The sequence below is a fragment of the Monodon monoceros genome, unplaced genomic scaffold (assembly GCF_005190385.1).
Source record: "Monodon monoceros isolate NGI ecotype Baffin Bay Population unplaced genomic scaffold, NGI_Narwhal_1 Super_Scaffold_12, whole genome shotgun sequence".
Lineage (NCBI taxonomy): Eukaryota > Metazoa > Chordata > Mammalia > Artiodactyla > Monodontidae > Monodon > Monodon monoceros.
Window position 1 is genome coordinate 161,665,507 of NW_021703768.1, and position 15,299 is coordinate 161,680,805.

At 55.1% G+C, this 15,299-nt stretch overlaps 1 protein-coding gene across 2 annotated transcripts in view; it reads right to left on the reverse strand.

The window, feature by feature from the left end:
- Positions 1-15,299, reverse strand: part of FBN3 (fibrillin 3) — a 60,246-nt gene that overhangs the window by 1,574 nt on the left and 43,373 nt on the right. For both annotated transcript variants that reach the window (XM_029218591.1, XM_029218590.1), the window contains 15 exons: positions 14,646-14,798; positions 14,436-14,501; positions 14,091-14,216; positions 13,331-13,450; positions 13,086-13,208; positions 12,130-12,264; positions 11,839-11,964; positions 10,695-10,901; positions 10,027-10,152; positions 9,348-9,470; positions 9,053-9,169; positions 4,316-4,444; positions 4,108-4,227; positions 2,195-2,429; positions 1,297-1,444 (listed from right to left, as the gene is read on the reverse strand). In XM_029218591.1, the coding sequence (XP_029074424.1) occupies positions 1,297-1,444; positions 2,195-2,429; positions 4,108-4,227; positions 4,316-4,444; positions 9,053-9,169; positions 9,348-9,470; positions 10,027-10,152; positions 10,695-10,901; positions 11,839-11,964; positions 12,130-12,264; positions 13,086-13,208; positions 13,331-13,450; positions 14,091-14,216; positions 14,436-14,501; positions 14,646-14,798 (2,054 nt within the window). The remainder of the gene's footprint in view (positions 1-1,296; positions 1,445-2,194; positions 2,430-4,107; positions 4,228-4,315; positions 4,445-9,052; positions 9,170-9,347; positions 9,471-10,026; positions 10,153-10,694; positions 10,902-11,838; positions 11,965-12,129; positions 12,265-13,085; positions 13,209-13,330; positions 13,451-14,090; positions 14,217-14,435; positions 14,502-14,645; positions 14,799-15,299) is intronic.

The following is a 15,299-nucleotide window of genomic DNA, read 5'->3' on the forward strand; positions in this document are numbered from 1 at the left end:
CCACTTCTGCCTTCATTTTTTCCCCATAGTATTTATCATGTATCATACTTATCATGTGTTACAAAATATGATGTGTTTTACATACTTCTTATCTGTCTCTCTATTAGAATATCAGTCCTATGGGGACAGGGACTTTTTTCTGTGTGTGTGTGTTTTATGTGTTGTTCACTGTTGCTCCATTTTCTTGTTTGTTCGCTGTGAGTCCAGCACAGAGTAGGTGTTCAGTAAAATCTATGGAGTGAAGGAGTTTGGTTCCAGATGTGGGTAATGGCTTCTGTGCTCAGTGATTTTTTTTTTTTTTAAATAACAGAAAGTAATGACCTCAGAAGGTGGTGGCTGCAGAGGGGCCCGGGATGACTGCCATCCTGCTCTGCCAGGTTTTAGTTCTGTAACTTGGGCATGTGACCTAACCTCTCTGAGCATCAGTTTCCCCATCTGTAAAATGAGGATGATAGTGGTACCTACACCTCCCAGGGCTGTCGTAAACATTGAGAGGTTGTGAATGAATGCAGAATGCTTGGAGCAGCACGTGTACCCAGCAGGTGCTTAATAAATGGTTAGCTTTCAGATTCTTTGGGGCATAGTGGCAAGACCAGGCAGCAGTGGCCTCAAGGACTTTTCAGCTGTAGGATAAGCAAGCTGAATTTGTGACAAAACTGCCCTCCCTGCACAACCTGGTGGCGTCAGGGTCATAGCTGGAGCGGCCCCAGGGGACAGAGGGACTAAACCACAGGGCTGCTCTGCTGTTCTTGAGAGCACGGCGGGTGGGGTGGGGGAGAGACAAGGAGGGCTCAGGAGGCCTGAGCATAGCTCCAGGAGCATTGTGGGTGCAGGAAAAGAGGTGCAGAGGGTCTGAAGAAAGGGGATGATGGAAGCGGTTAAGCTAGCTGCTCTGAGCGCTACTGGTGCTAAATCCAGAGGGGCTCTGAGGGAGGGCTGTGCCAGCCAGGAGGTGACAGGTGACAAGTTCCAGGGTGCAGGCAGGGTTGGGGGGCCCAAGGCATTTTTCTTGCATTGAAGCTCCATGGAAGGGATCCACGGGAAGCATCACACCCAGGGCCTGTGTGGGAGGTGCCTGACTTCTCATCTGGAGCAAGGTGGGGTGCTTGGGGGCCTGTGTCCCCCAGAGAGCCCCCAAGGGGAATCCTCAGGCTGGGGAACTACACGAAGACCCAGAAAGGCACCACGATTTAGGGGACAAGCTGTGACATGGAGTCTGGTCCTCTTACCCTGGCCGGTTCCCTGGCTATCCCTGCCACTCACTGTGCCCCATGCCCAGTGCATTCCCCACGGTACCTGATAGTCCCCACGGGGGCTGCGCCGTGGCCGGTCACGAGGGGGCTGGCTGTTGATCTTGCATTCATAGCAGGCTTCAGGTGAGAGCAGCTCCTCGTCTGGGGCATCCTGAGGTCCAGGGCTGAAGCCCAGGCCAGAGACACAGTGCCTGAGCCAGGACAGGGGTGGGAAAGTGTTCAGGGCAGGCTGATGGGACCTCTCCTACCACCCTCCCACCCCCTACACTCCATTTGGAGCCACTCTGCCCGTGGGGGCAACTACGAGTGTACCAAGGTGCCAGTGCGGATTTGCATGTGCCTACACGTGTGTGTGTGCATCCCTTGGCTTTCCTGGGTGGAGGTGTGAACCTGCATGCATGCAGGGGTGCAGGATATACCTGAGTGTACCCAGGGGCGTATGCGTGTATGAGCCTGCGTGCACCCTGGATGCTGACATGTGCTTGCACGCATGTGCACATTGGGATACATGAATGAGGGTGCCCGGGCATGTTGGCACAGGTGTGAGCCTCACACACACTCACATGTATTACAGGGAGGCGTGCATCCTGCACTAAGCACATACAGGACAATTACTCCACGTGGGGTGTGAGCCTGTGTGTGCACAGGTACAGCTGCCACTGGGCCTCCGCACCCATTTCTCTTCTTTGTTTTGTTTTTGTTGGTTTCTGTTTTGGCCATGCGGTGTGTGTAGCATGTGGGATCTTAGTTCCTCAACCAGGATCAAACCCACGCCCCCTGCAGTGGGAGCGCAGAGTCTTAACCACTGGACCACCGGGGAAGTCCCCTGCATCCATTTCTCCATGCACACGTATGCACGTGAACGTGTGCACAGGCGTGTGTGTGCGTGTGTGCACTCCCAGGGTTCGGGTGTCTGTGTCCACCCCGCTCAAGCCCCTCACCCTTGCCCAGCCCGGAAGTAGCCTCGGGGGCAGCCGCACAGGAAGCCACCGGGGGTGTTGGCACAGCTGTAGCTACAGGGGCCGCCCCGCCCCGCACACTCATCCACGTCCTGGCAGCCCCCGAGGGCCTGGTTGAAGTCAAAGCCGGAGGGGCAGACGCAGCGGAAGCCGCCCAGCATGTTGCGGCAGGAGGCGCTGCCGCAGGCCGCGGGTGACAGGACACACTCGTTCTTGTCTGTAGAGGGGGAGGGGGAGGACGGGGGGAGGGGCAGGGGCAGGGGACAGCCTTCGCATCTCCAGATCCCTCCACATGCATCCGTCCCATGCCCACGTGGCAACTCTGGTTCCTCCTTCAGAGCCCAAGGCCAACGTCAAAACCTCCATCAAGCTCCCGGTGAGCCTCTGGACTAGGTCTGCTGTCCCCTACACTCCTTTATCCGCCCCCCAGCAACCCCCCCCACCATCCTGTAATTCTCCTTTAAAGCGTTTCTCAAAACTTCCGAGGAATGTTAAACGGTGGGATGGTCTAGAACAAGGTTTCCCCACCTCGGCACTATTCTCGTTAGGGGCCGTTTCATTCTCTGTGATGGCGGCCGTCCTGCACACTGCAGGGTGTTGAGCAGCATCCCTGGTGTCCACCCACTAAATTCCAGGAGCACCCAGTGCCCAGTTGTGACCATCAAAAATATCTCCAAGAGGGCTTCCCTGGTGGCACAGTGGTTGAGAGTCCGCCTGCCGATGTAGGGGACACGGGTTCGTGCCCCGGTCCGGGAAAATCCCACATGCCGCGAAGCGGCTGGGCCCGTGAGCCATGGCCGCTGAGCCTACACGTCCGGAGCCTGTGCTCCGCAACGGGAGAGGCCGCAACAGTGAGAGGCCCGCGTACCACAAAAAAAAAGACAAAAAAAGAAAAAAAAATATCTCCAAGACACTTCAAAACAGTGCCCAGTTGAGAACCACTGGCCTAATTAACCCCTGTCTCCCCCGGAAGACTGAACAATGGGAGGGCAGGGATGGAGTCTGATCTCAGCTCACTTCTGTATCCATGGGTCCTGGGCAAACCGTCGCCGAAGGAATGAATGAGTAACTAATGTGGAGCAGGCTGAGAAAGAGGGCTTGGCAGCAGAGGCAATGGTCTGCGGGGTCCCCAGGGGACAAATACCGAGGGACAGAGGAAAAGACGGAGAACTTAGCTGAGGACCCACCAGGAGGGGCAGGAGGACGAGCTGGAGAGAAGGCAGTGCTGAGGCAGTGGGAGGGAGGGGAAAGCCGAGTCACAGAGGCTGTGGGTGGAGAGTCCAGGAGGGGCAGGCAGTGGTGCCCAGAGCAGAGGGGGTGGAAGGCGAAATCTGAGGAAAGGTGATGGAGAGGATGCAGGAGAGTGGTCCCTACATGGGTACAGAGTGAAAGCCAGACTGCAGAGGAGGAACAAAGAGAGGTGGTGAGGACGTGGCTGTCATTGGGAGGTCCCAGAGCAGCAAACAGAAGGGTGCAGTGGGCAAGGTTGGAGGGAAGGCAGAAGGCTAGTCCCCCAAACCAAGGGCGTCTGCAACAGCTATGACAAAAGATGCAGCATGCATGCATCCACTTCCGTTGCCACATCCATGGCAGACGCCACTAATCAATCCCAGCACTCCTTTCCCGGTGATCACAGACACCATCTCAGAATCTCCACTGAGCCCTCCAGACCATCACTCCCTAAGAAACGGCCACCACTTTGCCAGGCTGACTCTGCAGACCCTTAACTCCCCAGCCTGCCCAGCAGCAGGGAACTACCTACCTTCCAGACCAGCCCGTCGGACCTTGAGGTACTTGTGCTTATCACAACATCCTGCCATGGGGGTGGTTCCTAGTTGCCCGCTTTGGACAGATTCTGGTGGGGGGTCGGCTTCCTCCCAGCCCCCACTACTCACCCACACACTGGCCCCACTGGGAGTGTGGGGTGAAGCCCTGGGGGCAGCCACAGCGGTAACCCCCCAGCTCGTTCTGGCAGCCGTGCTGGCAGCGATGAGGCCCGTCACATTCATCCACATCTGTGAGATGCCGTGAGGAGAGAAGGCTTGCCAGGCAGCCCTCAGGACCACCCCCAAGGCCTAGACCCCACCCAAAGCCCGGTTCTACCTTTGCAGCCATGGCCTGAGCTGTCCAGGGTGAAGCCTTGATGGCACTCACAGCTGAAGCTGCCTGGGGCATTGTGGCAGTGTCCACGGGTGCCACATGGGCCAGGCTGGGCCAAGCACTCGTCATTGTCTGCAGAGGACACAGAACGGGCAGGGCCACCTGCTGGTTAGGGGGTTCATGTCAGGCGCCACGATACCAGGACTACCACCTGATCAACTGTTCCAGGCAAATCTTTTACATATATATATATACACACACACACACACACACACACACACACACACACATTTTTTGGCTGCACCATGCAGCTTGTGGGATCTTAGTTCCCAGACCAGGGATCGAACACACAGCCCCGGCATTGGAAGTGTGGAGTCTCAACCACTGGACAGCCAGGGAAGTCCCCCAGGCAAATCTTAACCTCTCTGAGCCTCAGTTTCCCTCTCTGTGAAAGGAGATCCATAACAGTTCCCACTTCACAGAACTGTCACAAACACTTGAGAGCACGCACATATAGGACTCTGAATCTCATCTCTACCACCTCAGTGCTGTGTGACGTAGGGCAACCGACTTACCCTCTCTGTGCCTCAGTTTTGTCAGCTGTAGCATGGAGATGATAATATCTACCTCATTGTGTTTTGTGAGAATTAAATTAACCTAATCACATGAAGCACTGGGACAGTGCTCAACCTAAGAGTAGAAGATTAACAAAACCCCTTTTCCTTCTCTGTGGGAAAATGACCTGGGGTAACTGTCGCACTCTGTCCTCATGGAAACCTGACAATTGTGGGATGTCAGCCAGAGTTATGGATTGAACGTGTGTGTCCCCCCCGCCCCACCCCCAATGCCACCACTGCCAAATTCCCAAAACCCTAACCCCCAGAGTGATGGTATTAGGAGGCGAGACCTTTGGGAGGTGATTAGGGTTAGAAGAGGTCATGAGGGTGGGGCCCTCCTGATGGGATTGGTGCCCTTATAAGAAGAGACACCAAAGAGCTTTACTCTTGTTCTCTCCCTACCACATGAGGACACAGGAGGAAGGTGGCCGTATGCAAGCCAGGAAGAGGCCCTCATCAGAACCTGACCCTGTTATCATGTTAATCTTGGACCTAGAGCCTCCAGACTGTGAGCAATGTCTGTTTTTTAAGACACCCAGTCTATGATATTTTGTCATGGCAGCCTGAGCTAAGACAGGTCTGGTTATCAGGCAACATTGCTATGGTGGTCATGGTCCATGGTGGTAAATTGCATTGGGATTGGGGTCATGGAGAATGAACCATACATTTCTAGGGGGAACCCTAATTTAGGCTTCCTTGACTATGGAGATTTTTTTTTAAGTTTTAAAATTTTATTCTATTGAAGTATAGTTGATTTACAATGTTGTGTTAGTTTCTGGTGTACAGCAAAGTGATTCAGTTATACATAAATATAATCTTTTCCATTATGGTTTATTGAGTGATATTGAATCTATCAATACTTCACTATGCTATACAGTAGGACCTTGTTGTTTATCCATTTTACATATAATAGTTTGTATCTGCTAGTCCCAAACTCCCACTCCATCCCTCCCCTCCCCCTTGGCAACCACAGGTCTGTTCTCTATGTCTGTGAGTTCGTTTCTGTTTTGTAAATAAGTTCATTTGTGTTATATTTTAGAGTCCACATATAAGTGATATCATATGGTATTTGTCTTTGTCTGACTTACTTCACTTAGTATGGTAATCTCTTGGTCCATCCATGTTGCAGCAAATGGCATTATTTCATTCTTTTTTATGACTGAGTAGTATTCCACTGTATATATACCACATCTTCTTTTTTTTTTTTTTTTTTTTTTTATGGTATGCGGGCCTCTCACTGTTGTGGCCTCTCCCGTTGCGGAGCACAGGCTCCGGACGCGCAGGCTCAGCGGCCATGGCTCACGGGCCCAGCCGCTCTGCAGCATGTGGGACCCTCCCGGACCGGGGCACGAAACCGTGTCCCCTGCATCGGCAGGTGGACTCTCAACCACTGCGCCACCAGGGAAGCCCACATCTTCTTTATTGAGTATAGAGATTCTTGACACCAGGCACAGCCCTGTGGGAACCTGGAATCTCTCTTGGGTACAAGAGGCATTGGGACATGGGGCTTCTAAGCCTCTGTGTGCACACGCATACAGCTGCACACACACAAATGCCATAGTAAGTGTGCTCACCTTAAGAAGGAGGGAAAATAACTTGACTGTACAGAAAAAGGAGAAATGCCAGTCATTTCGTGGCTAGGAATGCTCACTCCTCCCACAGATATGCACACGGCTCACTCCTTCACCTCCTTCAAATCTTTCCCCTTTCAGTGAGGCTTGCCATTATTCCTGCAGCCCACCTAGCAATTCCACTTCTGGGTGTATTTATCCAAAGAAAATGAAAACACTAACTTGAAAAGATATCTGCACCCCTATGTTCACTGCAGCATTATTCAGAATAGCCAAGACCTGGGGACAATCTAAGTATCCAAACATGGATGAATAAAGAAAATGTGTTATATACGTACAATGGAATATTATTCAGCTATAAAAAAGAAGGCGATCCTGCCACTTGTGATAACATGGTTGGACCTTGTGGGTATTTTGCTAAGAGGAAATCAGTCAGACAGAGAAAGACAAATGCCGTGTGATCCCACTTATATGTGGAATCTAAAAACAAAACAAGAAAGCCAAGCTCACAGATACAGAGAACAGACTTGTGGTTGCCAGAGGAGGGTCTGAGAGGTGATTGAAAGGGAAGAAGGTGGTCAAAGGTACAAACTTCCAGTTATAAAATAAATAAGTCATGTGATGTAATGTACAGCATGGTGACTGTGGTTACTAATACTGCATTGAGGGCTTCCCTGGTGGCGCAGTGGTTAAGAATCCGCCTGCCAATGAAGGGGACACTGGGTTCGAGCCCTGGTCTGGGAAGATCCCACATGCCACGGAGCAACTAAGCCCGTTCACCACAACTACTGAGCCTGAGCTCTAGAGCCCAGGAGCCACAACTACTGAGCCCGTATGCCACAACTGCTGAAGCTGGCGCGCCTAGATCCTGTGCTCCACAACAAGAGAAGCCACCACAGTGAGAAGCCCGTGCACCGCAACAAAGAGTGGCCCCCGCTCGCCGCAACTAGAGAAAGCCTGTGCACGGCAATGAAGACCCAACGCAGCCAAAAATAAATAAATAAATAATACTGCATTGAATGAGATAATGCCATTTGCAGCGATATGGATGGACCTAGAGATTATCATACTAAGTGAAGTAAGTCAGAGAATGACAGGTATTATATGATATCACTTATATGTGGAATCTAAAAAGATGATATAAATGAACTTATTTACAAAACAGAAACAGACTCACAGACTTAGAAAACTAATTTATGGTTACCAAAGGGGAAAGGTGAGGGGGAGGGATGAATTAGGAGTTTGGGATTAACATATACACACACAAAAATAGATAATCAACGAAGACCTACTGTATAGCACAGGGAACTCCACTCAATATTCTGTAATAACCCTGTATGGGAAAAGAATCTGAAAAAGAATAAGTATGTGTCTATGTATTACTGATTCACTTTGCTGTACACCTGAAACTAACACAACATTGTAAATCAACTATACCCCAATATAAAATAAAAATTAAATTAAAAAATCTGTTAAGGAAAAAGAATAATACTGTACTGTATGTTTCAAAGTTGCTAAGAGAGTATATATTAAGAGTTCCCATCACAAGAAAAAAATTTTGTAACTATGTGATGCTGGATGTTAACTAGACTTACTGTGGTGATCACTTCGCAATATACATAAATATCGAGTCACTATGTTGTACACCTAAAACTAATATAATGTTACATGTCAATTATATCTCACTTAAAAAATAGAATTATGTTGTAGCCCTCCTGATTGCCTTCCCCTGCTTTCTACTTTTTCTTTCTTTCATGTCCCACATCACCTTCTAACACGCTACAGTGGTAATTTGTTATGTTTGTTTCTAGTCATTCCCTGGCAGAAGGGATGGTTCATGAGGCAGCAAGCTTGACCCGTGTGTTCAACTGCTGTGCCCTCAGGGTCTAGAACAGGATGAGGCAAACTGCTTCCGTAAAGGGCCAGGTAGGAAATATTTTTTACTCTGTTGCAACTACTTGGCTCTGCTGTTGTAGCAAATGAGCCACAGACAATATGTAAATGAATGGGCATGGCTGTGTGCCAATAAAACTTTATTGACAAAAGCAAGCAGGGGGCCGGGCTTGACCTGGGGGCTGGAGTCTGCTGAGCTCTGGTCTAGAGCACTGCCTGGTACACAGGTGTTCAGTAGGTGTTGGCTGAGTGGATTCGTGGGAGCCTGAAAGAAGCCACCCGTGTCTAGGTTCAGCCCTTGGGGGAGGTCTGGTTCTCCCAGGTCACAAGACACTAAGAAGTGACAGTTGGATCGCGTGACCCCCTTGGCTTTTGGGGGCACCCTGGGGAGGCCCTCTGCCGAGAGACTCGGCAGGTCAAGGGTGAGGGTAGGTGTCCTGGGCCAAGGTCAGAGAGACTCCTGAGGGTGGTCTCTCAGGTCCCTAAGGCAAGGAAGGAGACTGACGTCCCGGTTGCCACCAGGACGTAAGCAGCGACAGAGCAAGGGCTTTGTTCTAATCACCCCTGTGTCCCTGATGTCTGGCACACACTGTGCATTTGCCACTTATTTGGTGAAGGCTGGGGCCAAGCACCAGCCGCGAGGGCCGAAGGGGACTCACCAAAGCAGGCCTGGTGGCGCTGGGTGAAGCCAGGGGGACAGCGGCAGGTGAAGGCACCGATGGTGTTGACGCAGAAGAACTGGCAGTTGTGCTGCCTGGAGGAGCACTCATCCACGTCTGCAGCACAGAGGGTCCCAGCGGGCTCAGGGCAGGGCCCGCCGGGACTTGGGGCTTCCCAGGGGAGACACCCTGGAGACGGCACCCGACCCCATGCCGTGGGAGGGCATGTGAGATGCCCCTGTGGGGGACAGGGACAGAGCCCCATGGTGCATAGGTGGGGAGAGAGGGACGTCACCTCTGCAGATCCTGCCATTCTCCTCCAGCAGGTAGCCTCGGGGGCAGGCGCACAGGAAGCTGCCCTTGGTGTTTTTGCAGAGGAAGGGACATGGCGTGGGGACCTGGCTGCACTCGTCCACATCTAGAGGGGACGCAGCCCTCAGGAGGGTCAGTCAGACATTCCTGGGGGCTCAGGGGCTGGGGTCCCCACCCCCACCCTGCTGAGGCCTCCTTCCCGGACCCCAGCTATTCAGAATCTGTGGGCTTACAAAAGGAACCGTTTTTTTTTGTTTGTTTGTTTTCTGTAAAAAGCCAGAGAGTAAATATATTTGGCTTGGCGGACCAGACAGTCTCAATCCCAGCTACTCAACCCTGCCTCTGTAGCAGGAAAACAGCCACAGAGGGTAAGGAAACAAATAGGCGTGGCCATGTGCCAAGAAAACTTTATTAACAAAAATAAGCGGAGGGCTGGACTCAGCCCTTGGGCAGGAATTTGCCGACCCCGACTTAGATGAACACCTGCTACACAACGTGACTGAAAAACTTAGGATGTACCAGGTAACAGGAGGAAAGTGGTCCACATGGGCTGGGGGTGGAGGGAAGAAACAAGGATGCTTTGCTTCTGGTCTCGGTTTTCTCACGGGGATGTGTGCCAGGCGCTGCACGGAGAGGCTCACGGGGTGGGGCAGGGGGCTCACCCACGCAGGCTGTGGCAGTGGTGTCAGGCGCATACCCAGCCCGGCAGTGGCAGCGGAAGGAGCCAAGGTTATTGATGCACTCGCCATGGGGGCACAGGTGAGCGAGCACGCGGCACTCATCCACGTCTGAGGACAAGCAGGGCTCGGCTGGGGCCGTCCCCCCCTGGGTCACCAGGGCATGCCGCCTCCCTTGGGCCCACCAGCCCTCTCCCGGGAGGCAAGGCCAGCCTCTGCTTCCCCTCCCGGCACCCCAGAGCTGGTGGCCTGGCCCCTGTGAACCCCACCCTGAGGCGAATGAAACTCCTTCCGCTGGACGCTGAGAATCCCCGTGGTGGGGACACGCCCACACCACAGCCGCCTCAGCGACGCCTTCTCAGGGCACCCCGTCCACATACATGGAAGCAGAGATGGACGCACAAGCATTGCACACCAATCATGCGTCTCACTAATGAGCCCGCACACACAGAACAAAGGACACACGCACACACGCTGGCTCACACACCTGCTCCCCCATCCCACCCAAGTTCACGCACACACGCAGAGCGACAAACAGGCTCTGGTTCACGCTGGTCCACACACCTGCCAGCACGGAGATGCACACACTGGCTCACGTACTCTTAACACCGGCTGGAGCACAGACACACAACCATGAACAGATCGCCACCCACCTCGGCCGTCGGCGGTGTAGCCCGAGCCGTGGGGGCACAGCTTCTTGTGGGCGGCAGTGCCGGGCAGGGGACAGAGCTCGCAGTGGGGGCCCCAGCCGCGGCCACCCCCACAACAGCACTCGGCCCTGGTGACCGCCTCGCCGCCACTGGACTGAGCCTGGCACGTGGCCTGCAGCACCTCGGAGAAGCAGGGCCCTTGCCGGGTGTCTGAAAAGAACGGGTGGGGATGGTGGGTGGGAGGAACGAGCTGTCTGGGTGCCCCTTCCCCGTGGCGTCCAGCGGTGTTGAGAGTCTAGACGTGGGCTCCCAGCATCTCCGACGCATCTGTGCCCGTGCACGGGGTGACATCTTGCAAGCTGTGGTTGCTTAGTGCTGTTAAACGCCCTCTCGGGGCTGGGGCTGGGCTGTGGCGGAAGCTGCAGACCCCAAACCGGAGAGGTACCCCTGGGCTGCAGAGGATGGCTTCCTGAGGTCAGAGGGCAGCATCCCTCTGGCCGCAGAGAGAACAAGGGACAACGTGGAGGCAAAAGGTGGTGGCGTCCAGGAGAGACAGTAGGGACAGAGCGAGGGGTGACATCCAGGGAAGTGGGGAGGAGGCCACTGGGTTACTCCAGGAGGCTGGCTTGGGGGTCTGGGTGGGAGGTAGGGCATCGCTGAGACGAGGCTTGGGGAGCGAAGATGCTGAGCTGAATCTGGGGTGCATGGGGGATGGGGGTGTCCAGGAGACAGCTGGATACACACGCTTGATCTGAAGCTGCGGGGTGGAGACTGTGCTCGGGGTCGGGGGAGAGTAAAAAGGGAGAAGAGTGGCAAGGACTGTGGGGACAGGGACAGACAAGTCTCCGGGGCAGACGGTACCACTGGGTCGCCCTCCAGGTTTAGCCCTTAGGAAGTGGTGAACCCGGGGAGGGCCAGTTCCTGGGTGTGATGATGGACAGGGCAGGGGGGAGATGCTCTAATCTTCCAGGGGGTTTGACCGAAGGGACAAAGGGAAGCTGGGGGCGTGCGGTGGACACGTGTGTCTGGATTGGCTCAGTGACCCCCTCGGTGGCCCTGGCCTTGTCCCCGCCTTGGGGAGCTCCCAGGTGGCGGTGCCACACGCTGGGTGGCTATGTCCCCCGTACCTGGGTCTGGCCACACTCACCGTGGCACTCAGTGAAGCCAGGGCTGGGCTGGAAGCCCTCGTCACAATCACAGCGGAAGCTGCCTATGGTGTTGACGCAGCGGCCATTGGCACAGAGGCTGGGCTGGGCATGGCATTCATCGTCGTCTGAGGCGGGAGGGATGCGGCAGGCCGGGGAGTGGGGGGAGGCCAGAGTCCCTCGAGCTGGCCTCCACCTCCAGGGTCAAAGTCTGCCCACCCACACCCTCTGGCTTTGAACTCTCCCATCCGTCGAGGGCAGGGAGACCCTGCATGCCTGAAGCCCTCCTGTACCTGTGCAGCCCTCCCCAGAGCCCAGCTGGGGCCGCATGCCCGGGGGGCAGATGCAGGTGAAGGTGCCGATGAGGTTCTTGCACATCATGCCCCGGGTGTGGCAGTCCTGCTTGCTGTCTGCACACTCGTCCACATCTGCGGGCAACCCCAGACCAATGGCGGTGAAGACCAGACACACCATGGACCAGCTTCAGGATGTGAGGACCTGGACCCCACCCCCCGGTGGCCTCGGTGGGCCAGAGTGAGGTCCTTGAAGCACTGCCAGGCGCCCGTTCCTCCCCCGACCGTCCCAGACCTCCTGGGAAGCCAAGGGGGGGGATCACAACTGCCCCGAACACCCGCATGCCCTGCCTACATCAGGGTCTGTGAATCTGTCTGGCCTTCACTGTGGTCCCTGGAACACTGACTCTGAAATAGCCCTTGAGGGACCAAGTCACAGGCCAGGGTTTCTACCCTCGATACTGTGGACATTTGGGACTAGAAAATTCTTTGTGGTGGGAGCCTCTTCTGCACACTGTAGGATATTGAATAGCACCCCTGGCCACTCGATGCCTGTAGCACCCACCCACCCACCCAACTGTGACAATAAAAAATGTCTCCAGACATTGCCACATGTCCCTGGGTCGGGGGCACAATCGCTGTCCCCACTGTGCTAGCCCACTCAGAGCGTGTCCAGCCACAACTGGAGAGGTCTCCAAAGCCACACTCACTGTTCTGTTAGATTGGGGAGCCAAGGAGATGCTAGCACCCCCTTTCTTAACTATAAAAGCAGAACCACTACTCACAAAAGAGGACCCATTGCACCCTCACTTGCCTCAGCTCTCCCCTCACTTTATCACTTACCGCTCATTCCCACCCTTGGAGGCAGAGGTCTTATTTCTTCATTTTCTCTCGGGACTGAGGCATGGGGAGCCCCAGGGCCCTATCCACAGCCCGCCTGCCCATACGGGTCCTACCTCGGCACATGGCCCCATCCTCTCGCAGGGCATAGCCAGACGGGCAGGTACACACATAGGAGCCCTCAGTGTTGTGGCAGCGGAAGGCGCAGAGCAGGGGATTCAGGGAGCACTCGTCAATGTCTGGGGAGGTCAGTGGAGGTGCCGGCTGGGTGGGGTCTGCCTGCAGGACCCCCTGTCCCTCTCTCAGGCCAGCCCCCCTCACCCCTATCACACAGCCCAGGTCTGGGCAGGCAGGGTCGTACCCTCACAGGTCATCATGGGACCAGGCTCAAAGCCATCAGCACAGGCACATTCGAAGCCTCCAATGATATTGGTGCAGGTGCCTTCCCCGCAGGGGTGTCCGACAGAGCACTCGTCTGTGTCTGGGGTGGGGGTAAGGGGGTGGTCAGAGCCTGCAGAGGGCTCCCACCCTTGACGTGATCCTGTCTGCCTCCTGCTGACTTCCTACAGAGTGGATAGGGCCAGATCTGCTGCACCTCTAGGCCGGACGGGGGCTTCCCTGGTGGCGCAGTGGTTGAGAGTCCGCCTGCCGATGCAGGGGACGCGGGTTCGTGCCCCGGTCCGGGGGGATCCCACGTGCCGCGGAGCGGCTGGGCCCGTGAGCCATGGCCGCTGAGCCTGCGCGTCCGGAGCCTGTGCTCCGCAACGGGAGAGGCCACAACAGTGAGAGGCCCGCGTACCGAAAAAAAAAAAAAAAAAAAATGCGTAATAGGCTGGACGCAGGGCAGGCATGCAGTATGTGTTCGATGAATAAATGAATAAGTGAATGAGTAAATGAGTGAGTGAATGAATGAGTGAAGAGCAAGTAAATGAATGAAAAGTGTGCGAATGCGTGAATGAATAAGTAAATGAATAAATGAATGAGTGAATAAACAGCAAGAAGCACGAGTCGGTGGGGGAGAGTGACAGTGGCTGAGCAGCAGGGTGCTGCCTTGGGTGGTGTCTGCCCTCCCTGGCTCCTTCCTTCCCTGGGAAGCAGGCTGGGGCGTGCTGGTCACTCACCCACGCAGCTGACACCTGTGAAGTCCAGGCTGTAGCCAAAAGGACACTCGCAGCGGAAAGAGCCATCAGTGTTGACACAAAGGCCGTTAGCACAGACGCCAGGGTTCTCCGCACACTCGTTCACGTCTGCAGGTAGCGGAGGTTGCAGGCACGGCATCTGTCATGCCCTGGCCACACTCAGGGTCTCTTCCTTCCCTCCAGGGGGGGTGAGGTCCAGGGCTACCCATGGGACGAGGAGGGAGCCTGAGACTTGGGAACCAGGGTAGAGCCCAGACAGGGCTGGGCAGGAAAAGAGGAGACTGAGGTGCCTCAGGGGGGCTCTTAGCACGTGGGCGAGGGGCTCACCTTCCCGAGAATCATCTGGGCCTGGGACTGCCCCGTGGCCAAAGGGGCACAGCTCCTGAAAGGCGGCTGGACACCGAGAGGGGAAGGGAGGTGAGGGTCTGGGGCCACGTGCAGGCCCCAGGATGCCCCTGTGTGTAGGGAAGGCTGAAGGAGAGCAGATGGGGGCAGGCAGGGAGGGTCAGGGGAGACTGGACCGGGGTGGGTGCTCACCACTGCCCTCCAGAGGACACAGCTCGCAGGGGTCATTCCAGCCCTCGCCGGGCCTCTGGCTGCAACAGCACCGGGTCTTGGTGGTGTTGAAAGCTTTGGGTACCGAGCACTTTCCAGCCTCGAAATGGGTGAAGCAGAAACTCTGCCGTGTGTCTGTGGGGTGATTCCCCAGAGAAAAGCTAGGAGGGCTAGCCACCCCAGTCCTCATGAATAGGGTGGTCCTCACCCTACCAGCGACCTATCAGAACGCTCCAGAATCACTCCATGGTGATTGGTTCAGGGACGGACATGTGACCCACACTGGGCCAATGAGGGTCAGCCCTGGGGTTTTTGCTGAAAATCTGAGAATCCCTTCCAGCAACACCCCACATTCACATCTGTGGGGGTCATCTCAGGCTGGGAGAATGGTCAAACCTAGCCATGTTATTCTTGGATCAGAACTCCTTTCCTGGAGAGGCAAAGTGACTCATTCCAGAGAGCCAGAGGACCCAGATTTCAGACTCCAAATCCTCGTTACTGACTCCCAGTCCTTAGCCCTGGACCACCACCGGCCTGAGATGTCCTTACAGATAGGTTGGGGTTTGGTTCACCACTGGCCCCCATAACAACAAATACTTGTTGAGTTGCCCTGCCCTCTGCCTTGCTGCCCTAACC